This window comes from Mustela putorius, unplaced genomic scaffold (genome assembly GCF_011764305.1).
Source record: "Mustela putorius furo isolate JIRA1106 unplaced genomic scaffold, ASM1176430v1.1 tig00001566_pilon_pilon_pilon, whole genome shotgun sequence".
Classification (NCBI taxonomy): Eukaryota; Metazoa; Chordata; class Mammalia; order Carnivora; family Mustelidae; genus Mustela; species Mustela putorius.
This window is the reverse complement of record NW_025421798.1, coordinates 762,540-788,687: the sequence shown is the minus strand read 5'-3', so window position 1 is coordinate 788,687 and position 26,148 is coordinate 762,540. Positions and strand designations below refer to the sequence as shown.

The window sequence follows — 26,148 nt, the reverse complement described above, 5'->3', positions numbered from 1 at the left end:
AATTTAATCCATTCAGGACAGAAATATTTTTTTCCTTGTCTTCAAATCTCTGCCTACTAAGCTTTCTCCTCACCTGTCCCATTCTGCTGTCCTGAATCATGGCCTTCAGTATTATGTGCTTGTCTATTGGCACAGAGAAAGTAGGGAAGGCCCTGGAGGTGTCCTGAGAGGGACTGTTTGGGGCTGAGCAGCGCTCCCTGCCCCTCTCCCCCCACCAGCCCACAGGCCTTGGTGGGAAAATGCCCACAGAACCCATTCTAAATGAGGTTATCTATCCTACCTCGCGGAGCTCTAAGCATCCCTCCCATCCCAAAGCTTTTGAGAAACTTCCACAGGACCTTTCTGCCTCTACGCGACCCCTATCCTTGCCTCCTCTGCACTTGTAGCCCAGGTGAGTTGCTCTCAGCAGCCCCTTGGCCGCCTCTCCCCACCTCCAGCGTGCCTCCCTCAAGCATCTCAGCGAGGCCGGAGTCTCACTTCCCCAGCCCGCTATTGTCCAGGCAGCACAGCCGCCCAAGCCAGCATCCACACCCAGTCGGCCAGCCAGTGAGCCGGCTGCTCCCCAGCCTCGCCAGTACCCACCGCGCCCCGCCCCGCCCCAGGGAGGACCAGGCTGGCGGCTGAGAGTCTCCTCGCCTGCTCAGCCTCCCTCCTTCCCTCCCTCTCCCTCCCGCCTGCCTCCCTCCCCCGCCCGCCCCTGAGGCAGGGACCGTGCAAATCGTGGAGAGGGGGGACAGACAGTCCGGATGGGGTCGGGCTTAAAGCCTTGGGCTCCCCACTGATAACCCGTTCTGGCTGTGGGTCCCCAACATCTTGGGACCTGGATTTGTGTGAGCTGGGGTGGTTCCCAGGCCAGGAGCGTGCCTCCGGCAGGCCCGCGGTGCCCCCGTTTTGCATCAGGACACCCCCCCCCCCTTGGATGCTCTGAGCCACCCTCCTCAACCCGGATCTAAAACCCGGGACACTGCTATCAGGCCAGCCTCTCTACCCACCCCACCCCCTCTTTCTGGCGTCCATCCCCTCCCCAACACCACCTCTGCTGCTGCCTCTGGCTGTGGACCTGCACCTCTTCCCCTTCCCCGCCAGGCCTGGGAAGCGGGGTGAGCCTGGATGAGAGCCCCCCAACCTGGGGCTCTCCCAGGCCATGGCCAGAGTGCTCCCAGAGAGGAGCCCTGGCCCCTGAGCATCTGCTAGAGGCTTGGCAGAGGCCCCGCGGGGACCGTGTCTTCTGAGGACAAAAGGCGGCGGCCAGCAGGCAGACGGGGAGGGGGGGGAGGGGGACCGGCAGCCAGGCGGGCAGACGGGTAGCAGGGACCAGCCCTGGCCCCCCTCCCAGCTTGGCGGTGGCATCCAAGATGGGGGTGGGAGTGTGTAGTGGGGGAAGCACCTGCCTGGACCCTCACTTGCCAGCTAGCTGGGCACCCCAAGGCTGTGTGCTGCCCACTTGGTGTTCCCCAGCGTCCCCAGCCCTGCCCGGTGCACCCCTTCGGTGCCTGCTCCCCCTGATGTCTGCGTTTTAGACCAGCCCGGCTGCTGTATCCACGGCAACAGAAGCAGGAGTGTCACTGGCCGCCAGATCGCTGAGGGTTCCACAATGTGGCCTGGGCTGTGATTTATCCTGGGTGAGACTGCTTGAGCCCCCTACCTGGATTCCAAGACAGCCCTGCTGAGAGAGTCCAGGTAAGTAGTCAGCATCCCTCCACAAGGATGGGGGGGGCTGAGATTTCTCTTCTGTCTCCCCACACATATTTCAGAGTCTCCATCACTGCCATGCTCTCTGTCTCTCTCTCACTAGGTTAGTGTGTCCCCCACCCCCGGTCCCCACTCCATCACAAGGACTATTTGGAGACCTAAGCCTGGAGAGTCCTCTAGCCATCTCCATCTTCCCTAATCCCAAATGTCCCATGAGAAAGGGAACTACCACCTGTTTCCCCACTCCCCACACAGGGTCTGTCTTTATCATTGTGGTTGTGTTAGGGCATGAGGCTGTGTTAATATTCCTGTGTGTGCTAGCTATGGAAGGCATGCATGGGAGTCTCCTCAATGCCTGCACCCTGGGCAGGCTCAGCCTCCTGCAGCTGCCTCCTCTCCCTCTCCCTCCTCCTCCACTCTCCTCCAGGTTCCTTGGTCTGCATGCAGGGTATGTGTGTTTCTGTCTGTGTGTGTGAGCAGGCAGGTGGGTAGACATGACGGGAGAAACAGATCCCAGAAGACCACCCCCCAGTCTTTCTTTCCTTCTTCCCTCCCTCCCTGCTTCCCTTCCTTTTTACTTTTCCCTGTCTCTCCGCACAGGTAGCACAGACTTTTGCTTGCTCCCCACTGAAGATACTGCTGTGCTTCCCAGCTAGGGGGAGGAAGCCACCATAGGGAAAGTGGGGTGGGGATGGGAAGCACTTCCAGGCGCTGGGCTGCTTGATGGCCCTGTGGGGGCCAGGACCATGCCACACAACCTGCAGGGGCCACAGTGGGGGCCCAAGCTTCCATCCAAGGCTCTTTATGTCTGTTTCACATGTCCTTGTTGTGTTTGGGACCCCCAGATCTTATGGCCTTGTGCACAGTGGCCAGTGATCCCTGTGTCTGGAAGGGCAAGAAAACCCAATACGCGGAGAATGTGGATTCTCCTTGGACACTTCGCCCAGCTCCTAGCTCTGCAACTTTAGTGAGAATGTGCCATTTATTGAACCTCAGTTTTCCCATCTGTCAAAGAGACTGGTAACCCTTCCAGTCATGGGCATGTGTGGTGATTAAATGAGTTGGTGCATGCAAATAAAGGATGTGCTTAGTAGTAGCCCTGAAATGATATCAGCAAAGCTCATGGTCGATATTGTTGATTATTCATGATTAATATTGTTATTGATTATTTGGAGGAAGAACTGGTCCCTCTTCTCCAAGGTCTTGGCAGAGATCTAGAGAAGACAGCAGGTAGGCAAATGGGGGCTGGGGAGTGGAGGGGAGGCAGGAGCAGCTCGATGTTGTCACTCTTTCTTTGTAGGTAGTGATAAGTGGTGGCTATGGGCAGAGCCTCCCACCCCCACTCCACTCCAGTCTCCTTTCCCTGTACTTGCCCCTGTGTGTGTGAACACACACACACACACGCATATGCACGCATGTGAGCATGCGCGTGCATGTACACACACACACACACACACACACACACACACACAGGCTTAAGCTCCCATGAGCTAGCAGAGGCCTGGCTTGCAGCCTGCAGCATTCCTGGCCTTGGTGATGTAGGCGTCTCCCTGTCGAGGGGAGACTTGGCAAGAGTTGGGCCTGTGGTCAGTGGTTGGCAGTGCCAAGGCTGAAGCTTCTGAGATCGCAGAGCTTTGGGTAGAGCTGGGGTGTGGCCCATGCAGCAACCAGACCCATGGGAGTACGGGTCCCAGGGATTTGCACCTACAGCCTGGATTGGCGGAGGACAGTGGGGTCTGCTGTCTGGTTTCTGGGTGTGGAGATGTGGTGGAACATTGAATGAGGGGTGGGTGGCTGGAGGAAGGTCCTCAGGGCTGAGGGAGGAGGAGGGGGAGGGGAAAGTCTGAGATCTAAAAGACCTTGTGGTGAGGTTTGGAAGGGGTGGGCTTTGGGGTATAGTGTAGACTTTTCTGAAGAAGCATTTGTTGTGTAAGGGAGAGGACCTAGCCTGTGGTTTGGAGGCATCTGGGCCTGAGAGTGGGTATATATGTGTAACTGAACGTGTGCAGTCTGTGACTATGTGTCTGTCCATGGGAATTGTGGATGTATATGAGTCATGTGTGGACCAGACCACACGGTGGTGTGTGCAAGTGTGTGAGTGTCTGGGTAGGCTTGTGTGTGCACAGGGGAGTGGGTATGACTTTGCATGTCTGTCTGGGTGAGCAAATGGGCATGTTTGATTCTGAGGCTGAGTAAGATTGTGCTTCTGTGAGCCAACAGGCCTGTTGAATGTTTAGTTGTATATGTGCATGTATCAATTTGTCTTTGGGTGTCCATTCTGGTTATATGCATATGAGTATGAGGGTTTCAGAATACCTGGGTATGCATGCCCAATTAGGTGAACATCTAGCTGTATCTGTGTACATTTGTTTGTATCTATGTGTGCACACGAGTGTAGGTATATCTAAATGGTGTGTTTGTGAGTGTAAGGGGGTGTGTGTGTCTGTGTGTCCATGCATGTATGTGTGTGTCAGTATGCTTCTGTGTGGGCGTGTCAGTAATGTACGTGTATGAGTAGGTACATTTGTGGATGTCCATGTGGATTCTCCAGCATTTTCAATTGTGTATATGTCTGTGTGTGTGTGTGTCTGTGCACGCGTGTGTGTTTGAGTACATAGGTCTGTAGGCAGACCTATGGGTTCACATCTGATTAGGGAAATGTTAGTGTAGATGATCACCCTCATATAATGAGAACTAATTGTGTGGGTGGGGAGCAATGTGTGCATACATATTTTGTGCAAGAAAACATCTTTTGTGGGTATGCCCATGTGTACACATTTGATTCTGTATAGTTATGGCTGTGAGGGTGGGTCTGTGCCTGTGTATATATTCACAAAAGGCTATGTGCATAGGTGAAAGAATGCATTTGGGTACATGTCCAGTTGTGTTTGTGGGTACACTGTTATGTGTGAGTGCAAGTCTGGTTGTGGTATGCATGAGTAGCTAGATTTCATGATACCTGGTGCACATATCTCAATGTGTTTTGTCTGAATTTCTGAATACAAGTGTAAATGTGTCTGTGTAGATATGCCTGTCAGTGAACATTAGTGTACGTGTGTATATATGCTAGTATGTGTGAACATCTGTCTGTGTGTGCATTTGTGTGAACATGTCTTTATACTTGCCCATGTGTTCATACATCTGTGTGTGTGTGTGTGTGAATATGCCTGTGTGTGCCACTCTGACTGTACAGGTGGGTGAATGGACCAATTTGTGCAGTTCTTATTATTTGTATATATGTGTTTGTATTTATTCTGGACCGTATGTCATAGAGCTGTTAAGTGAATGTATATACATGACATACATACATTTGTGGGTGTGTGTGTATGTCTTTGCCATGTGTATGTGCTAAGTGTTACCAATTCTTGTGCAGATGTACAAGTTCTTCCATGTGTGCATGTGTGTGAACAGAGCTTTGTGTCCAAGTCTGTCTGAGAATTTAAGTATAAATGAATCTTCATTTGTTTGCATAGCTTCTCATAGGCGTGTATGAACATGTGTTGAATACACGTGGCATGCATTCTTATTATGATTGTGTGAGTGTGTTTTCTAAGTACATTTGCTTCTCCAAGTCTGGTTGTGTGCATATAGGAATGAATGATGTACATGTCTGTGTGTGTGTGAGTATGCTCATAGGAATACATGCCCCGGTGTATGTGTATGTCTATGTGTATTACAATTTTTGTATACGAATACATAGTCTCATTGACGTGCAGGTACACATCTGGGTGTTGATGTACAGGAGTACCCTGTGTATATGTGAGTGTGTGAAAATGCTTATGTGGTCACATCTAGGTGTGTGTGTGTGTATACATTTGGGAGCTCACCTCTGGGTGTCATGTTTGTTCATTGTCTCATTGAGTGTGATGTCGAGTCTGGCTGTCCATGGACATGTGGAAGTATGCCTGTATGTATACCTGTGTTTGTGAGTGAATGTGCGTCATTCGTGGGCGTTATGTCATGTGAATGTATGCAATGCCTGTATGTCTATGTTTGAGAGTAAATGGGTGTGCAGATGTGGGACCAAGTGCTGTGTGAGTGTGCATTCTGTGAGTGTGCCTATGTGTGGAAATAAGTGTAGGTATTTGTACATGTGCTGGTCTGATGGTCCATATGTAAGAAAGAGACATTTGGCATTGGACCTATGCAGATAGGTCTAATCCCTGAGGGAGTGATAGAGGAGGGTGCTTACAAGTCTGTGTGATACTTTGTGTATACCCCATCATTTATTTGTGCAAGCCTAAGACTCAGTGACACCCTGCTAGACCATATCAGCTCTGTGTAGATGTTCTACAGGATGGCAAGCTATAACACCTGAGTAATCCATGACCCTCTTCTGGGGGTTCCCTGGCCTCAACCATGTGCTGGGCTTTTGTGGGACAGTTGGGGAGTGGGTGTCTCAGGATAATTCTTGTCATCATTCACACCCAAGAAGTAGGAACCAATCATGGCTTCCCCTCCTAGGGAAGGGGGCCTGTGACCTTTTAGAAATAGATTTCTTGAAACCCAAAGACCTCCCTTCCCATCCCCCCACTCTTGGAGGCCCAGAACAAAATGGCACTGTTGTGTCTAAGTTTGGCAAATGGTTTTCACAGAGAGCACCCAAATTATGCCATCCAGGCAGAAATCTAGATGTCAATGTGTATGTATAACTGAAGGTATATCTGGGTAGACTATGGTGTGTGTATGTGTGTGTGTGTGTGTAGAAGGTGGTATATATGGTAAGAGAATGAAAGAATGAGGGGGAAAGAGAGGGACAGGGAGGGAGGGAGGGGATCTAGGTTCTGTGTATGTTAGAGTCTGGTTAAGATATGTATGTGAGACATTTGGCTATATTTTGGAGGGGTGAGTGTGAGTGTAAGTGCATGTAAATGGTGCATTTGTGAGATGCTATAAGAACATGAGTCTATTTGGGTGGAAGATAGCATGAGAGTTACAGTATGGCTGGGTGGGAATATGTGTGAGGCTGTGTGTTTTTAAGGAGTATGTGGGTATGGGTGTATCTGAGTGGTGCAAGAGAGAGTGGGGGGTGTTGGATGATGTATGTGTTTTATAATGTAGATGTATCTGTGTTGTGTTAAGAGAGATTGTGGGTGTTTTGGGTAGAGTGTGTACTCGAAGGAGTAGAGGTGTAATTGCATGGGAGCATTTAAGTATGGGTCTATCTGGAAGTTTTCTAGGTGGGTGAGCATATAGGTCTATTAGGCAGTGGAAATGTGTGACGAAATATATCTAGATGGTGTGTGTGCATAAGAGAGAGAATTTGGGCACATCTGGGTGATGATGGGGTATGTGTGTGAGCGTATATATGATTGGAGTATCTAAGATGGTGTGTGGGTGTGTATGTGGATGAGATGTGTGTATCACAGGTGTGAGAGAGTATGGGTGTATCTGCATTGTGTGTGTGGAGTGTGGGTATTGTGGTGTTTAAACACTATCAGGTGTTTAAGAGAGAGGGATCTGGATTGTGTGTATGTGTAAAAGAGTGTAGGTGATTCAGAGTGTGGTGGGTGTGTGACAGCATAGATGTATCTGGTGGGAGGAATGTGTAGGTGTAGCTGGATGGTTGTAAGTGTTTGGGTGTAACTGGGTTGGGGGTTATGAGTGAGTGTATCTGGACATCGTTTGTGTGAGGTGTGGAGATGGTGTGTGAGAGACTGTAGTGGTACATGTGGGCTGTGTGTGAGACAGTGTGGGGGTATCATTTGGGTGGAGTGTGTTTTAATATGAGTGTATCTAAATGGTGGGTGGGTGAAAGAACAGGTGTTTTTGGGTGGTGGAATGTGTAGTAAGGCATATCTGGGTGGTGTGTTGTAAGAGCTTTGGTCATGTATCCGGGTGTGGATATGTGTGTGAGGGTGTTTATAATTAGATGGGATATGTGAGAGTTTGGGGGACACATCTGGATGGAAAGCACGTTTTGGAGTGTGAGTACATCTGAATGGTGTGGAGGGGATGAGAGCAGGGATGTATCTGGGCAGTGGAGTGTTTGGGGAGGGATAAATGGATGGCATGTGTGAGAGTTGGATATATCTGAGTGGGATGTGTGTATGTGAATGCAGATGTATTATGTATTTAGTGGGATGTGTGTATGTGAATGCAGATGTATTATGTATTTAGATGGTAGTAGATGTATTTATCTGGTTGATGTGTGTGTGTGTATCTCAATGGTCTGTTTGGGATGAATCTGGATGGTGTATATATGTTTTAGAGGGTGGATGTATCTGGGTTGGGCTGTGTGAGTGGGACTGTTCGGGGTGTGTGTGTGTGAGACAGAGAGTACAAGAGAAAATATGCGTGTATATGGATAGGATTTTTGTGTGAACAGGTATCTCTGGATAATGTGTAGGTATCCGTGTGTGCAAACATACTTGGTTGGGAATTTGTGAGTGTGAGTATCCGGGTTGGCTGTGGGTAAGTGTTGTGCCTTTGAATGGTGTGCATGTCATTGTGGGTGTGTGTCTTGATACCATGTGTGAAAGAGACTGTAGGTATGGCTGGGTCAAATATGAGGGCTCTAGGTTAGGGATGTCTGTGGGTTTGAGCATACCTAAATATTGTGGGTGTACTGAGTTGGGAGTTTGCATAAATGTGGCTGCAGCTGGGTGGGATGGCTGTGAATGTAAGTGTATTGAGGTGTGTGTATATGAGGATGGGATGTGTGTGAGAGTGTGGCTGTATCAGTATTGGGTATGTGTGTGGAAGTGGGTGTATTGGAATGGTGTGTGTAAGAAAGAGAATGTGCACCTATCTGGGTCAGGGTGTGAGTGTGGGTGTAACTAGCGAAGAAGTGTGGGTTTCTCTCTGGCCAGGCATGAGAGACAGACAGGGTATATCTGGGTGGCATGTGAAAGAGAGTATATAGGTCAATCTGTGTGGGGTGTGTGAGTGTATCTGGGTGAGGGTGTGTGCATGTGAGTATATCTTTATAGTGTGTATGAGAGTGTTTGGGTGTATTTGGGTGGGGAATGTATCTGATAATGTGGGTGTCTCTGCGTGTGAGTGTGGGTTTATCCAGATGTTTCGTGGCTGGTGTATCTGGGTGTTTTGTGTTTGATAGTGTGGGTGTGTCTGGATGGGGTGTGTGATTGTAGGTGTGTGTAGGAACATGTACATCTTTCCTAGGGCATATATCCCTCTGCTAGAGTGTCTGTAAATGTGAGCTTATTCCTTTTAGTGTATGTGCTTACATGGGTGTGTCTATTGGTAGCCATGTATGTTGGTATGCAGCTTGTGTGTGCATGGGTTTGTGCTAGAGTGGTGTGAATCTGTTTGTGTGTGTGAGGTGAGTGTGTTTCTCCATGTAAGTTCAGTGGACAAGGTCTCTGGAGCCAGGCTCTGGGATTTGCATCCTGGTTCTGCCATTTATTAGCTGTGGGGCTTTGGGCAAGGCACCTAATCTCAATTAAGCCCCAGTTTCTTATTTGTAAAGTAAGGGTAATAATACTATCTATCATCATAGATCAGATGAGTTAATATTTGAAAAGGGCTTAGGACAGTGCCTGGCACACAGTAAGTCCTCTGCGCCATATCAGGTGTTACCTAGTACTACAATTATTGCACATACCTGGTGTGTAAGTAACAGTCTGTGTCCATCTGCAAGTGCAACAGAGTCATTTCTATGTGCATATTTGCCCCATTCTCTGTATCCATGTGTATGCATAAGTAAGTGAGCAGATTCTGTGTATGTGAGTGTTTTTGTACATAAAATTGGCTTTATACTTATACATGTCCCAGTGTGTATATAAAACCATGAGTGCGTAAGAAAGGAAGTATGTATCTAGGAGGTCAGTGGAGGGGATTTGGCCACACATCTGTATTTCCCAGTGTACATCTGGGTGTATGAATGCACACCTTTGTATCTGTAGCTATGTGTGTCCCTGTGAGTGCAGATGTTATCTGGGTTGCTGGTATGCTGCATATGTGTGCACACATACCAGTATTTTTTTTTAATTTATTCATTTGACAGAGATACAGAGACAGAGACAGAGAGCACAAGCACAGGGAGAGGCAGGGGGGGAGGAAGAAGCAAACTCCCTGCTGGGCAGGGAGCCCGATGTGGGGCTCGATCCCAGGATCCTGGGATCATGACCTGAGCCGAAGGCAGATGTTTAACCATCTGAGCCACCCAGGCGCCCCACCAGTATGTTTTTATCTGAATATGTAAGCAGGTTTGTAGTAGTCAGGATGTAAATGTGTACGTGTGAATCTTTGTTGAGTCTATACATGTAGGAGGGTTAATATCCAGGTTTATATATGATGATGGTAATGATGATGATGATGTATGTGTATAAATGATTCTGTCCATATGACCGTGTACTAGGATGTATGTTCGTGTTGTATAAGTGAATGCATAGTGTGTGCATCTGAGGATTTGTGTCTGTCTGTGTTTATAAGCATTGGTGATTATGTGGCTGTGTATGTGTGGGTCTGCATTGCTCTGTCTATGCCTGCCTGCCTCTGTGTGTGTGGCAGTGAACCTGAGCCATATGCCAGTATGTGTGAGCATACTGTGTGTATAATGTATGTGTACCGGGGCAACGTTTGTATAAAACAGTGGATTTTTAAAAATTTTTTGTTTAAATTCAATTAGTGTATTATTATGTATTATTGGTTTACCAATAATACCAATAATGTATTATTGGTTTCATAGTTGGAGGTCAGTGGTTCATCAGTCTTATATAATACCTGGTGCTCATTACACCCTGTGCCCTCCTTAATGTCCATCACCAGTTACACTATCCTCCCACTCCTCTCCCCTCCAGCAAACCTCAGTTTGTTTCCTATGATTAAGAGTTTCTTGTGGTTCTTCTCCCTCTGATTTCATCTTGTTTTATTTTTTCCTCTCTTCCCCTATGATCTTCTGTTTTGTTTCTTAAATTCCATATATGAGTGAGATCACATGATAATTGTCTTTCTCTGATTTACTTACTTCTCTTAGCATAATACCTTCTAGTTCCATCCATGTCATTGCAAATGGCAAGATTTCATATTTTTTTGATGGTTGAGTAGTATTCCCTAAAATCATGGATTATAATCTCTTAATGTAAGAGCCTGGGGTGGGGGAGAGCCTGGATCTATAGCATACGAATTGGGCTTACCCTGTGTGTGAATTTCAGTTCTTACATCTATGCATGCATGATTGTGTCTGAAAGAGTGTAGATCCATATGATTTGTTGTTTGTTTGTTTTTTTAAGAGAGAGAATACGGGACTGGGGAAGGAGGGAGGAGCAGAGGGAGAGAGAGAATCTTAAGTAGGCTCCATGCCCAGCGCAGGGCCCCAGTTGGGGTCAATCTCATGACCCTGAGAACATGACTTGAGCTGAAATCAAGAGTCTGTTGCTTAACTGATGGAGCCACCCAGGTGCCCCATGCCCCACACATCAATAATCGTATGCCCCTGGTCCATACGATTTGGTTTGTGTGTGTATGTGTCTGCATGTGCCCATGCATGTGGTGAGTTTTCCTCTGCCGAGGCCTGTATTTCTATTGAAGGGTGGTTATCTGTGTGTGTGTGTGTATGTTTGTGTGTGTTTTGTATATCTTTGCACGATTTGCCGGTAGGTGGGTACCAACACACATACCTAACTTTCTGTATAGAAGAGGAGTGTGTGTGTGTGTGTGTGTGTACCTGTACACATTCACCTGATTGTGCTTATCAGCTGGTGTAAGTCTGGATGTGAATGCAAACTTGAATCTCGATGTACACGTGTTCCTGTGTGCACTTCTCTGTCCATGTGTGCTGGTGTGTCTATGCAGTGTATCTGGATGTGAATGTTTTAGGGCACTCCCAATCTGGCACACGGAAAAGGTGAAATATCTATATGGCACATTGGAGTAAACTGAAGAAGATTAAGGGGTACTGGGGCTTGGTGAAAAGAAATTCTTTAACATTTTCTTTACACTATACAAATTGTGATGAAGAAAATAAACAATGCAAAGTTTTAGGGGAGTTATTAAATATTGAATTTGCATACAAGTTTCAAGTGAAATATTTTTTTTTTAGATTTTATTTATTTATTTGACAGAGAGAGATTACAAGTAGGCAGAGAGGCAGGCAGAGAGAGAGAGGAGGAAGCAGGCTCCCTGCCGAGCAGAGAGCCCGATGCGGGACTCGATCCCAGGACCCTGAGATCATGACCTGAGCCGAAGGCAGCGGCTTAACCCACTGAGCCACCCAGGCACCCTCAAGTGAAATATTTTCAGGATTTTTTCATATTACACTGAGCTCACTTCTGAAAACTTAACTTTTATTCACTAATGCAAGTTTGTAACGGTCAGCTTTCATGGCCACTTCTGAGCCTTTGATCTTGAATGCCTTTATTTTATGGTAATTTGACTCCTTTAAGGACATTTTTGTGATTTGGTAAAGTAGTTTGTGCTGAGCATCAATCTTCTACATCAAGTTATTGTGTTTCTTGGTAACCCCACCCCCCCCAAAGCCAAATGAAACAACCATTAGTACTTCTGACACAGATATAAACATCTATTGTGACCTGCTACTTCTTGACCTTGGAAAGCCTGTTGATGAAGGTTAAGACCTAGTCCATGGAGGTTGTGTGACACCATTTGCCTTAATGTCTTCAGTAATTAGCTTGAATGTATAAAACATAGCTGCATGATTCTGCAAGTCAGCAAAACTCACCTTAAAAGCATCAGCTTTGGGGTCATCAGGTACCATTTGGTTTCTCTGAAGCTTTCACACCATACCAACCTTTCTTAAGAAATGCAACAACTAACTGCTTATTCATCCCTCTGTTTTACCTCCCTTTGGTAACTCACTTGTTTTTGCCCTGGCCAGGCAAAGACCCAGGTTTTATGCTCGAAAGAGCTAATGATCTCTTTTGTGTCTTGGTGATCACCACCAACAGGAAACTGCTTGCGTGAGTAGGTGGCAGCAAATGGCCAAAGAGGGTTTTTTTTTTTTAAAAACTGGTTAAAACTCCTTTCTTATCAATAATCGGAACTTGGATAATTCATAGTCTTTGTTTTTTTTAAAGTATTTTACTTGTTTATTTGACAGAGAGAGGGAGAGAGATCACAATAGGCAGAGAGGCAGGCAAAGAGAAAGAAGGAAGCAGGCTCCCTGCTGAGCAGAGAGCCCAGTGCGGTACTCCATCCCAGGACCCTGAGATCATGACCTGAGCGGAAGGCAGAGGCCTAATCCACTGAGCTACCCAGGTGCCCAATTCATAGTCTTTGAATTTTGTGCTCAAAGAGAGGATCCTTCTTTAAATCTAACACTTCCTTCTTTTCTTTCAATCAAACATGATGTTGAAATTTCTTGTAACAAATGCACATGAATTTTGAATCCAACCCAAAATTTTCATTTTGAGTATTTCAAAATAATTTATGAACCTTTTGCCCTAAGTAGACACAGATATTGCTCTACTCATCTTACTAAGTCTTTTTTAGTTGTCAACTTAATAACACCAACTAATTTTCACTCGGGGAACCATACATGACCTCATTTCTAAGTTGAAGTTTGGCTTTGAATCCATAAAACTTGACAGTATACATTCATATATTTTTGAGTGTCTTAAAATTTTTTGATGTAATTTTACTCACGTGCTCAAAGAGCCTTTTGTTGAAATGAGTGAACATCAAATCTGCAAATGAGAATCATTCACAAAAATGCTGATAATTTTCTTTTTTTTTAACATCTTAATTTAATTTTATTTTTTTCAGTGTTCCAAGATTCATTGTTTATGCACCACACCCAATGCTCCATGCAATACGTGCCCTCCTTAATACCCACCACCAGGCTCACACATCCCCACAACCCTTCCCCTCCAAAACCCTCAGTTTGTTTCTTTTAGCTCATAAATTTTTGATAGAATTCTTACACACTTAAGTTTAAAACAATAGAGAAAAGTGTACTGATCCCAAGGCTTCACAGAAATCCAACACACAGGTGGGTAGTAACTTGGATTTAATCAAATTCACCTAACATCATTTACTGTGGAAATTATACCTATAGGTAAACTTTTATAGGTGAGTGCTCCTTGGTGCATGAATCTTGGCATTTTCAGAACAAATTCCAGATGTAAACTTCATGCCATATCAACAGCAGCGTCAGTCCACAGACTAATGCAGAGTTTCCACAATAATAGAAAATATTCGTGTATCACTTTGAATATTTAAACCTTGAATATTCACTTTGAATATTTCAAATATTGAATATTTCAACCTTGAATATTTCAACTTATTTTAGTGCTTCTTGCATTTCTCTTCAGGCTCTCTGACCAGTACTATGAATTGAACACAATTAATCAATATTTAGAGATGCATCAATATAAAATGAAAACCCTTTTGATTCATCAGTCTTCTGAGTTAGTGTCATTTCAGCGTCTTTTGACCCATCATCACTGTGTCTCCTAATAGCAATAATTGAAAGTGACCTCTTTCCTATCTTTTTACTTCATTGGTCACAAACATGATGTGTACAATTTCCCAGCAGACTGCTAGAACGTTCCTGGCAGAACGCTGAGATACTACTGGAAGGGGCATCTTAGCTTTGCTTGTTAATCAGGCAATCCTGTCACTAGCTGGTTAAGCTCTATCTAAGAATTTTCTAATCCAAATTAAAAAGAGAAAAGAAGGGAGCGCCTGGGTGGCTCAGTGGGTTAAAGCTCCTGCCTTCAGCTTGGGTCATGGTCCCAGGGTCCTGGAATAGAGCCCTGCATCGGGCTCTCTGCTCAGCAGAGAGCCTGCTTCCCTTCCTCTTTCTCTGCCTGGCTCTCTGCCTACTCGTGATCTCTGTCTGTCAAATAAATAAATAAAATCTTTTTTAAAAAAAGAAAAAAGAATGTTCTAACCCATCTCATAAAAGAGTCAGATTTCTTAATGTGCATTTTCAGATGCTTTCTAAAAGTCCAAATATTTCTCTTTGTCAGAGTGCTTCATGGCCAGTTGACCAACATAGCCTACTAGGAAATAAAGTTTCTTTTTAAAAATCTTTTTAATTTAAATTCAGTTAGCCAACCTACAGTACATCGTTAGTCTCAGATGTAGTATTCAACAATTTATCAGTTGCACATAACACCGGGTGCGAAGTTTCTTTTGATAACTGTTCCACACAAAATTGGACACACAGACGGCGGATGAGAGGGCTTATTTGGGAGCTGGGTCCAAATTTCAGACAGTCCTTATTAAACTGCTTAAATCAGGGACAGCCTGGAGTTTTTGGAGGGGAGACTGTGTTTGTCTTGTGAGTCTCCTGATTTTCCAGCTTTAATTATAAAATCAATTTTGATGGGAAAAGAAATGTCTTAAAAATTAAGTCTACTTGAGTGTGCCTGCGTGGCTCAGTGGGTTAAAGCCTCTGCCTTCAGCTCAGGTCATGATCCCGGGGTCCTGGGATCGAACCCCACATCGGGCTCTCTGCTCAGTGGGGAGCCTGCTTCCTCCTCCCTCTCTGCCTGCCTCTCTGCCTACTTGTGATCTGTCTGTCAAATAAATAAATAAAATCTTTAAAAAAAATTAAGTCTACTTGAATATGAAGTATTGAAGGGGTCAGCAGATACTAGTGACTTCTGAAAACTGATTTAAATAAAAAAACAAATTTGAGGTCTCCTGCATTCTTAAGAGAACAGCATTTTGGAAACAAAGCCTTAAAGTTTGGTCTAGGTTTCTCTTTACTGGGTCAATTCAATTTAACCACAGTCAGGCTTTATTCTTTTATTGACAAATGTTTTTACCTAAAACAAAAGATAATAATTTATTATGAAATTATGAAATCCCACCAATAATCCGATTTTGCTAATTTTTAATACTAAAAGCCAATCACAAGTTAATCAGTAAATAAACGAAGAAATAATAAAAATTACATTGTAACATTTTTAAAAGAGTCCTTTTCAAAACACCACAATATAGTTATGGATGAATGGTATAATATGCTTCTGAATACTCTGGAAGTGGGGGAAGTGGGTGAGGTTATAGGCAAAACAAGATCCTAAGGGTTGATCATTAGTGAATCTGGGCAATGGGTGCACCGAAATTCATTACAGGACTCTTTCTACTTTTTTTTTCTTTTTAAGATTTTATTTATTTGCCAGAAAGAGAGAGCACAAGCATGGAGAGCAGCAGGCAGTGGGAGAAGCAGGCTTCCTGCTGAGCAAATAGCCCGACATGGGGCTCGATCCCAGGACCCTGGGATCATGACCTGGGCCGGAGGCAGATGCTTAATCAACTGAGCCTCCCAGGCATCCCTCTTTCTATTTTTTTATATCTGAAATGTTTTAGGAGGAAAAAGTTTTTTTTTATAAAGGAAGAACAATCAGGGCAATTAACAAAATAGTTATATTCTCTTTATATATGCAACTCTATAAAATTAATAATAATAACTGTCATGCAACTATTTTTATAGAAAAAAAGTTGTGAAAAAATTTAAATAAGGTCAAATTAAAAAGAAAAACAGGTGTTGTACATGTATGGGCAAAACCAGAAAACCTACTGATCACAGTGTGGCAATCAAAGTAATAATCAGACTATCTGGGATGTTTCAGCAAGAAGCGATCCAAACATTTACAACCTCCCTTTGACCCCCTAGAACCTCTCTTGGTCTGGTTCCCTGCTGTGAGCTAAGCAGCTCTGCGAATGTTTCCACCTGAGCCTGAAGGAGTCGGCTGGTATGTGCATGTGTGAGGGTTTGTCTCTGTGTATAGACCTGTTGCAGGGTGTTTATATCAAGTAATGTGAACAAGCGCGTGTGTGTACACATCTGTGTGCAAGAGTGTTTGTACACAGGGGCGGTTTTTCTATTTGTGGTTGGTTGTGCTTGCACATTGCAAGGGTGTGTGTGTGTGTGTGTATTGGAGCTGGTATACTTCTCTGCACAAGTGAGTATGTACACGAATGGGTATCTATGTACCTGTGCCAGGATGTACTTGTCTTTTGGTGAGCGTGCCTAATTTATGTGAAAGGGTTTGGATTAGTTGGCCTCTGTGTGTTAGAGTATGTATGTGTGTGTATATATGAACAGTTTTTGCTTGTCTTTTTTTCTCTGTGCAAATATATCTGTGGGTATCTGAGGGGGATTCTGTCTGTGTACATGTGTGCCGAGTTTCAAGTGCATGTGAGTATGGTGACATATGTAAGTGACTTTGAGTATTATTGTGTAACAGTTTTTGTATGTGATGATATAGGTATGTCACTGTGTACATGCCTGTGTCACAGAAGTTTTTCTGATTATGTAAGAGAATTTAAATAATTAGGTAGATTGTATATATGAGTCTCTGTGTGAGTAGGTTTGCATATGTGTATCTATCTGTCAGGATTTGAGTGTTCATCTGTGTGTGTATGTATGTATGTGTGTTAGGGGAGTTACAATTGTGGGTTTATGAGCCATTGCACATGTGTGTGTGTCTGAGTGTGTCTGTGTATATGAGCAGTTCTCAGCCCCCTCATACCTAACACTCTATTTTACATACCATATTTTGTAACACCCATTAACAATACAAGCATGAAGTTCTTAGATAATATAATCTCTCTGCACATGTAATTTCAAAAAGAAAATCCATATAGTATTTCATATGATATGCATATTTTCTGAGCTCTAAAACCAAAAAAATTAATTAAAGGAAAGTGATTTATAAGGTAGTAATTTGTATTTTGATATGTGAAGCTTTGAGCATGCAACTCCTCAGGAAATTCAATAAGGTAGTTAGAGGCTTGTAACATCTTATGAGTAAATGTGTTTTTGGAAGGGGAAAAACCAAAATGTTTCCCCTTGCTCAAAGTGCAGGAAAATGACAGGCAGAGGCCTAGGGGTGATATTTTCCGAAATAGTTAACAACTCAAAGAAAGTGCTCTCCCAAACAAAGTGCAGTCTCCTTTGGACTTAGCTGACAGCTATTTTCCTGAATAATTCAGGATATATTAAACTAGGGGGGATTTTGTGAAATAGAGTTCTTAGATTCAGGTTTCAGTTCATTACAAACCCAAAGTCCTAGGGGATTCTGGACATATGCTGAGTGTGTAGAACCGCCCCACACATCACTGGATGGCCAGCATCCTTGCCCTGGACCCCTAAATGTTAGAAGTACATCCTGCACCCCAGCCTTGTGGCAACCAAAAATGCTCCTGCAGATTTCCAAGGTGTCCCCTAGGGGGCAGTAATGCCTATGTTGAGGACGATGCCCTGGCATTTAGGCAGGTTATACTCTGTCTGTGGAAGAACATATACGGTGTGTGCATGTGCATGTGCGTGTGAGTTGATGTCCCTGTGTGTGAGCCAGTTGTTGTCCGTAGGTCTCCACAACAGGATCCTATGTGTCTGTGTGAACGTGTGTGTAGTTGTCTGCATATCTTTCTTAGGGCGTCGGGGCATAGGCAAGTGTGTATGTGTTTGCATCTGCTCACACTTTTAGCCTAGGATGGGCCCAAGCTATGGCTGCCAGTCGGCTTAGAACCCTCTCCTCACTTGTAGAGTCGCCCCAGCTTTCTAGGCAACACCAGGATTTTGTTCGTTTGCTGCTATTGTTTTGTGTTGTTTTGTTTCATTTTAGTGTGTGTTTGCTTTGGTTTGCTTTCCCTGAGACTCTGGGCTACAAATTATCCACCTTCTGGATCTTAGTGTGTTTCTCTGTGTCTCCCTCTCTGTCTTTATTTCTGCTTCTCTCTGTCTCTCTCCCAACCCGTCTCTTTATCTCTCTCTTCTCTTTCCTGGCATTATCCCTCACCTATCTCTCTCTCTTTGTCTCTCTCTTTCTCCTTCCCTTCTTCCCTCTCTCCTTTTGTCTCTCTCACTTTCTTCTCTTTCTTTCTCTCTCCTTCTCTGTCTCTCTTTTTCTCTCTGTCTCTACTTTTCTGTCTCTATTTTTCTTCTTTCATGCTCTATGTGTGTGTCTCTCTCTTTTTTCCCCTCACTCTTCTCCCTCCTTTGTCTCTATTTCTGTCTTTTCCTGTTTGTGTGGAAGTCCTGGTCCCTTTCTCTGTTTATTTTTCCCCTTCTCCCTCCTATGTCTCAGTCTCTTTCTCACAAACATCTCTCTTCTGTCACTCTCTGCATGCTTCTCTGATTCTCTTTTATATTCAATCTCTCTCTGTCTCTAATGCTTTCCCCCTGCTTCCCCTCAAGGCTGAGGAGTGTGTGTGTGTGTGTGTGTGTGTGTGTGTGTACACATTTACGCACACCCAGCTGTCAGCTGGTCCACAGTTCTGTGGGAGCTATTAGGCCTTGAGGGGGCTGAAAGGGGACCCACGAAACCCACTTCTCCCAAGCCCCTGCCCTAGCATCTTCTCATGGCTTTTTGGCACTGTGTCTGAGACTTCAGGGTGCCATGAAAAAGCTTGGCTCAAGGTGGCTGTGGCAGGCCATGTTGGAGCAATCTGGGAAAAAATACCAAGGGGTGACTTCCTGGGAGAGAGAAGGTAGAAAGGTTCCACTCAGCCCCGTGTCCCTCAACCTCAAGCCCAACCCAGCCCGCAAAGTTCTGAGCTTCTCCAGCTTGCTGCCTTCCCTTTGGAACCTACCATGTTACATCATCACACTCCTTGCCCTCCTGCCCCCGGTCCAAACACACCAGAAGCCCTCCTGCCCCCCGCCTCCCGCCACCAAGCCTTGCCTGTGCCCTCTCACTCCTGTACTGCCCAGGCTGCTTTTTCAGCAAATCCTACCTGGATGCCTCCAGGCAGCCCTCCCTGAGCCACCAGCTGTTTTAGTCCCTCAACCAACTGATCTGACAGCCTTTGACTGAGGGCCTAATGTGCTATGCACTGCTCTTCTAGAAGAGAGTGTCTGAGTCTCTAATCCCTGTCCTGTGGAGCTTTCATTCTAATAGGGAGAGGCAGACAATAAACCGAATTTTAAGTAAATTATATAATGCATTAGAAGAGGTAAGTTCTACGAAGAAAAATAAAGCAGGGCAAGGGTCACAGAGTGTTGTTGATTCTCACCTGAATTACTGTAGGAGTTTCTTATGTAGTCTCCCTACTTCAACCTTTGCCCCACCTGGTTTGTGCTCCTCATACCAGCAAGGGGGATCTTTTTCAACCCCAAGTCATATCACACCTCACCTCTGCTCCCTTGGCTCTCATCTCATTCAAAGTAAAAGTCCTCATCATGGCCTCCATGATCTGGCCTCACCACCTTTCTGACCTTACCGCCCACTGCTTTTTGATCACTCACTCTGTTCCAGGAGTAGTGGTCTCCTTGCTCTTCCCCAAATACACCACGTGTAATTCCACCTCGGGGCATTTGTGCTAGCTGTTTCCTCTACCTAGACTTCTCTTCTCTCCAATACCCACATGGCTCACTCTCACCTTATTTAAGTCTTTGCTTAGATGACATCTCCTCCATGAAGCCTTCCCTGTCCATTTCATCTAAAAGTAGACCTCCTCCACCCCTAGGACTTCCTAACCCCTTTCCCTCCTTTACTTTTCTTTTTAGGAACTTATCATCATCTGACCTACTATACTCTACCTGTATGTCTTCTTTATCAATTAGAATATCAGCTCCATAAGGGCAGGGGTCCTTTTCTATCTGGTTCACAGCTGCGGCCCCAGTGGCTGGCACAAGTAGATGCTCAGTAAATCGTTTTTCAATGAATGAATGCACACAAGCACACTCACATCTTTATAGTCACAATACTCCCTCCCCCACTTAAAATAAAAATCCAAGTCCGGGGGCCTGGGTGACTCAGTCGTTAAGTGTCTGCCTTTGGCTTAGGTCAGGTCATGGTCCCAGGGTCCTGGGATCAAGCCCTGCATCAGGCTCCCTGCTCAGCAGGAAGCCTGCTTCTCCCTCTCCCACTCCCCCTGCTTGTGTTCCCTCTCTCGCTGTGTCTCACTCTGTCAAATAAAATCTTTAAAAAACAGACAAACAAACAAACCAAGTCCGTGTCATGGCCCACAGCCCTGTATAATCTGGCTCCAGACCCCTTTCTACTTTATACCACTGTCTCCCCTGCCTGACCTTTTCCAACCACACTGGTCTTCCCACTCTTTCTTGAGCATGCTAAGTGCCTTCCTGATCATGAATAAGAAAGCTCATTTAGGGCGCCTGGGTGGCTCAGTGGTTAGGCCGCTGCCTTTGGCTCAGGTCATGATCTCAGGGTCCTGGGATCGAGTCCCGCATCGGGCTCTCTGCTCAGCAGGGAGCCTGCTTCCCTCTCTGCCTGCTCTCTCTCTCTCTGCCTGCCTCTCTGCCTACTTGTGATTTCTCTCTGTCAAATAAATAAATAAAATCTTTAAAAAAAAAAAAATAAAAAAAAAAATAATAAAAAAAATAAAAAAAAAAAAAAAAAAAAAAGAAAGCTCATTTAATGGCTGGCTACCAGCATCAACAAAAAATCGTGAAATAGAACAGAACTAACGGAGTACATTACACAGAGGGTCAGTCGTGTTTTGTGAAACTTTTGGTTCAGTTATGTGTGCACGTATGTGTATGTGTACGAGGTTGTAATGTAAAATGTTTGTCTTACTATGGGTAGCAGTTAAAAAAGTTTGAAGAACATAACCTTAGGGCTTTGCAAAGGGGGAGAAGAGCTGCACCAACACCCCTGCCCCACAGACCCACCAATGGAGGAAACAGGTAAAGGAGAACATCCAGAGAGGTGAAACAGCCTCCTCACCCAGCAAGGAGGGGGTAGGAGCAGGAGCAGGAGTGGGCCAGGGGCAGGACCTGATACCAGCCGGGGAATAAGTGTGGAGACCAGGTAGACCCATTAACACTGCCCTTTCTGTTTCTTCCTCACCTTTCCATCTGTATCTCGCTGTCTCTTTTTCTTGTGTTTCTTTCTATCTTCCCCCCCATCTTCCTCTCTCTCTTTCTCTCTCTCTCTCTCTCCTTCCTTTCCCTCTCTCCCTGTCTTTCTGATTCCTTTTCTTCTTATCTCTGCTCATTCTCATCCCCACATTTGCCTCTCAATTTGTATCCATTTATATCTTTGTCACCATTTTCATTTCATTCTATCCTTTCTTACTCTCTCTCTGTGCCTCTGTCTGGGTTTTTCTCTCTGGCTCTCTCCTGCCATCATCTCTCTTTCTATGTCTGCGTCTCCGCCATTATCCCCATTTGCAGGTGCAGCCCAGCAGGACAACTGATGGAGTCTCCCAGGACCCATCGAATACCAGACTGGCTGATCCCATAGGGTTGGGAGCAGCCCCTGCCCCTCAGTATGGCCAACACAACTGGAGAGCCTGAAGAGGTGAGCGGCGCACTGTCCCCGCCATCAGCATCAGCATATGTGAAGCTGGTGCTGCTGGGACTGATCATGTGTGTAAGCCTGGCGGGCAACGCCATCTTGTCGCTGCTGGTGCTCAAGGAGCGTGCCCTGCACAAGGCTCCTTATTACTTTCTGCTGGACCTGTGCCTGGCCGACGGCATACGCTCTGCCGTCTGCTTCCCCTTTGTGCTGGCTTCTGTGCGCCACGGCTCCTCATGGACCTTCAGTGCACTCAGCTGCAAAATTGTGGCCTTTATGGCCGTGCTCTTTTGCTTCCATGCGGCCTTCATGCTGTTCTGCATCAGCGTCACCCGCTACATGGCCATCGCCCACCACCGCTTCTACGCCAAGCGCATGACACTCTGGACATGCGCAGCTGTCATCTGCATGGCCTGGACCCTATCTGTGGCCATGGCCTTCCCACCCGTCTTTGATGTGGGCACCTACAAATTTATCCGTGAGGAGGACCAGTGCATCTTTGAGCATCGCTACTTCAAGGCCAATGACACGCTGGGCTTCATGCTTATGTTGGCTGTGCTCATGGCAGCTACACATGCTGTCTATGGCAAGCTGCTCCTCTTCGAGTATCGTCACCGCAAGATGAAGCCAGTGCAGATGGTGCCAGCCATCAGCCAGAACTGGACATTCCATGGCCCTGGGGCCACCGGCCAGGCTGCTGCCAACTGGATCGCTGGCTTTGGCCGTGGGCCCATGCCACCAACCCTGCTGGGTATTAGGCAGAATGGGCACGCAGCCAGCCGGCGGCTGCTGGGCATGGACGAGGTCAAGGGTGAAAAGCAGCTGGGCCGTATGTTCTACGCGATCACACTGCTCTTCTTGCTCCTCTGGTCACCCTACATTGTGGCCTGCTACTGGCGAGTGTTTGTGAAAGCCTGTGCCGTGCCCCACCGTTACCTGGCCACTGCTGTTTGGATGAGCTTCGCCCAGGCTGCTGTCAACCCGATCGTCTGCTTCCTGCTCAACAAGGACCTCAAGAAGTGCCTGAGGACTCACGCCCCCTGCTGGGGCACAGGAGGTGCCCCGGCTCCCAGAGAACCCTACTGTGTTATGTGAAGCAAGCTGGTAGACAGACAGGCAGGGAGATGGTCATGGCTACCGTGATGGAGCCAGCAGTAAGGGAAGGGTGGGCCCCATATAGGAGCCTTTCTTTCTGAGCTCCAGCCCTAGCCCCTTGAACCACCCAGAATCTAGGCATCTTTGCCGACACCTCCCCAGGGTTGGAGACTGGTGGGGGACTAGAAAAGAGGCTTTTCTAATTCTGTGGGGCCTGTCTCCGCTGCCTCCTTCTCCACTTCTACAATCTCTCCCCTTCCCCCTCCCCCCTTTTTCTCTCTTCCTTTCTCAGAAGTGACAATTCAGAAAAAGAAATTAAGACTGAAAATGCAGGTTTTTCTACTAACAGCTGAGGAGACGGGCTTTCTTGCTTTAATGTCTCTCCTTCTGACATTGTCCAGAAGGGGGAAATTTGTTCTGTAAAATAGACTTCCAGAGCTCTTATTGCCACCTCTGCTCCCATGCACCCTTCCCTTCCGAGTCCTTTAGCAAGGGCTGGATTTTGAGGGAGAAATTTATCTGCTGACAACAGGGACCAAAGAGGGTGCTGGGTCCCCCAGGAGCAGAAACGTTTAATTGCTATGTTGTGTGCGATGTTGTTTTAAGCTAACCCTGGTCCCAAGCCTGATTTCCTCTCCCTCCCCACCATGTCCAGACCTCCCAAGTGTTTCTTGAGCATCTGTTCTAGAAGACATGAGGGGAGGGAGAAGGACCTCTGGGATGGGTCCATGCTAGGTGAAGAATGGGATGTGAGCTGCACGCATCGAGCTGAAGAGACCCGAGCTTGGCTGCATTCTTTCGAGCTGCCTCCTGAATCCCCAGTCCCCAATTCTTCTTCCTGAGGATGGAAGTCCACTCCAGCCTCACTAGGGTTAATATGGGTGCCATATAGGCAGGTGCATTCCCCCAGGGAAGTGTAGGAAGAGAGCAAAACTCCCCAGAGTAACTGGATCCCAGTGCCTGGGTCAGAGCAGAACTCGGCCCCAGAATTGTCTCCTGGGTTCACACTATTCTCCTGAGGATGAAAAGTTGGGGGATAGCATAAGCTTCAAGGCACTGTGGACTGGAGTCCATTCCTATCTGACCTCGTTTGGTCCCCTTCAAGCCTCGGGGGTCTGTCTCAAGCCCCTCTTGGTAGCCCTAGGCCTTCTGGGCCCTCAGCCCCCAACTTCCTTTCCCAGAACAGCCCTTCTCCCTCTTTTTCCCTCCACCCCAAATGGAGCAGACTGCAGCCAGATTCTCCAGGTGGGAGAGCCCAAGCCTCCCTCCCAGGGCAGAGTCCACTCTGGGCTCACATCACTGCCAGTTCTTATGGACCGGTGAGCCAAGCTGGCATTCTTTTGCCTGGCCTTGCCCAGATTCTTTGTCCCCCTTCCCCCATTTCCTGGGGGAGGGGGAGATCTGTATTTATCTATCCTCCTTTCCCTTCCTGATAGAAGCTGTTGTCCTAAGCTCTTTCCCTACCCCCAAGACAGCCCCAGAATTGGGGAAGCCTTGACCCAAGAGGAATGGGGAGGGCACTCTAGGCAGGAGAGACATTAATGAGCCTGGCTGTGGAGTGGCCCTGGAAAGGCAGGCCAGAGTGGCTGAGAGGCTGGGGTGGAGGGTACCTGTTCTCTCAGTGATAGTGATGGGGGTGCCTTTCCCAGGGAGTGGGGTGGGAGGGAACCACAGGGGTGGGAGTAGGTAGGGTACATTCTGGAGGGTTTTCCTCCATTTCTTTTTTCTATCTGCCTGGATTCACCATTGGATTTTGTAAATGGAAAACTGAAAAGAACAATGCTATATTGGATGTCTTCTCTTTCTGACTCTGTGTGTGTGTGTGTGTGTGTGTGTGTGTGTCCTGTCTGCATGACCACATGTGAGGAGGTATGGTCAAGTGGGACTGTGTCTGTGGACTTTGTGTGGAGAGGCACCACTGCCTGGTGCACACATGTGAGCAAATGCTGTATGTGGAGACATATGGCACACACACACACACACACACACACATACATGTATGCACCTAATTGAAAGGAGACAAACTAGAGTATGCGTCTGCAGTAGGAAGTAGAGTGGTCGGAGAATAGAATTTTAGAACCATACATATGTATGCAGCAAGAGGGTAGACTCCCATCTTGTAAAATCTTACTCCTTTGGCCCAGGCTCTGAACATGGAGGACAGGATACTTGAGAACCCTATCTCTTCCATAGCCTGGAGAGCCCTGGGTACCATCCAACTCCTGTGTCAGTCTCCTTCCGAAAACGGGAACAAGGTGTTCCTGAAAGTGGACCACTTTGGAGACTAGGGACTGGGAATTGGGGATCAAACTTGAATGGGGGAAATAACGGGGTTAGAAAATGTCCCCTACAAGTAATGGCTTCTGGAGGGACTACTCAGTCTGGGATGGGAGCCCTTCCGAAGTGTCCACTGTATACATCTGGGACTTTAGTAAGCTTTGACTAAATTCAGAGGAGGGATGTTATGGGGGGCGGGGGGAGGAGCCAAGCCTGGGAGTCTACCCAGCTAGCCTGCTCCCTGGGCCCTCAATTTACCGTTTATTTACTTATTCTCTCAGGTGCACAGAATTGAGTAGACCATACTCCTCAGTTCTTGGCACACTACACCATCGTTGGTCCATGCGAGTCCCTTTTCTTCTTTGTTTTGTTTTGTTTCTTCCCCCTTCATCACCCATCCCTGATCCAATACCCCCTCCCATATAGGCACCCACTCTTGTGTATTTAATGTATGTCCTTCCAATTCACCGTTCATGTGTTTATTTACATATATGTGTATCTGTGAAAAATATATGGTATTGTTATGTTTTAATTTACATAAACAGTATTGTACTATAAATCTTGTTCTGTTTCTTTTTTCACTAAACATTCTGTTTTCGAGAGATCCAGCCTTGTTGCTGTACGTAGATCTAATTCATTCTAGTGGTCCATTTTCTACATCTATCACATGTTTCTTATCCATACCCCTGGTGATGGGTCTCTAGGTTGCCTCCAATTTTCTGCTACCACCAAAGGCTGCAATGGGCAGTTTCCTACATGTCTTAAAGATGCCTGATTTAGAGGACAGGAAACAGTGTCTCTGAGGACACACCCTCAGAGAGAGGGAGTGATTTGGTTAGGGTTACAAAGTGAGGAGCACACCCGTGATGTGAATCCCAGACCAAATCCAGAACCCCACCACCACGCCAAAGGAAAGACCATCAATCTGACCCTCCAA

At 46.3% G+C, this 26,148-nt stretch overlaps 1 protein-coding gene across 1 annotated transcript; it reads left to right on the top strand.

Moving 5' to 3' along the window:
• The first annotated feature begins 717 nt into the window (after window positions 1-717).
• Window positions 718-25,770, top strand: GPR173 (G protein-coupled receptor 173). The gene is made up of 2 exons (XM_004781207.3): window positions 718-1,680; window positions 21,716-25,770. Exon 2 carries the CDS (start codon window positions 21,813-21,815, stop codon window positions 22,932-22,934), a length of 1,122 nt encoding a protein of 373 aa, XP_004781264.1. The 5' UTR covers window positions 718-1,680; window positions 21,716-21,812; the 3' UTR covers window positions 22,935-25,770.
• Window positions 25,771-26,148: the final 378 nt, after the last annotated feature.

What these genes read in the sequence shown, in the direction of transcription:
- GPR173 (XM_004781207.3), top strand. Translation starts at nt 21,813, where the DNA reads ATGGCCAACACAACTGGAGAGCCTGAAGAGGTGAGCGGCGCACTGTCC.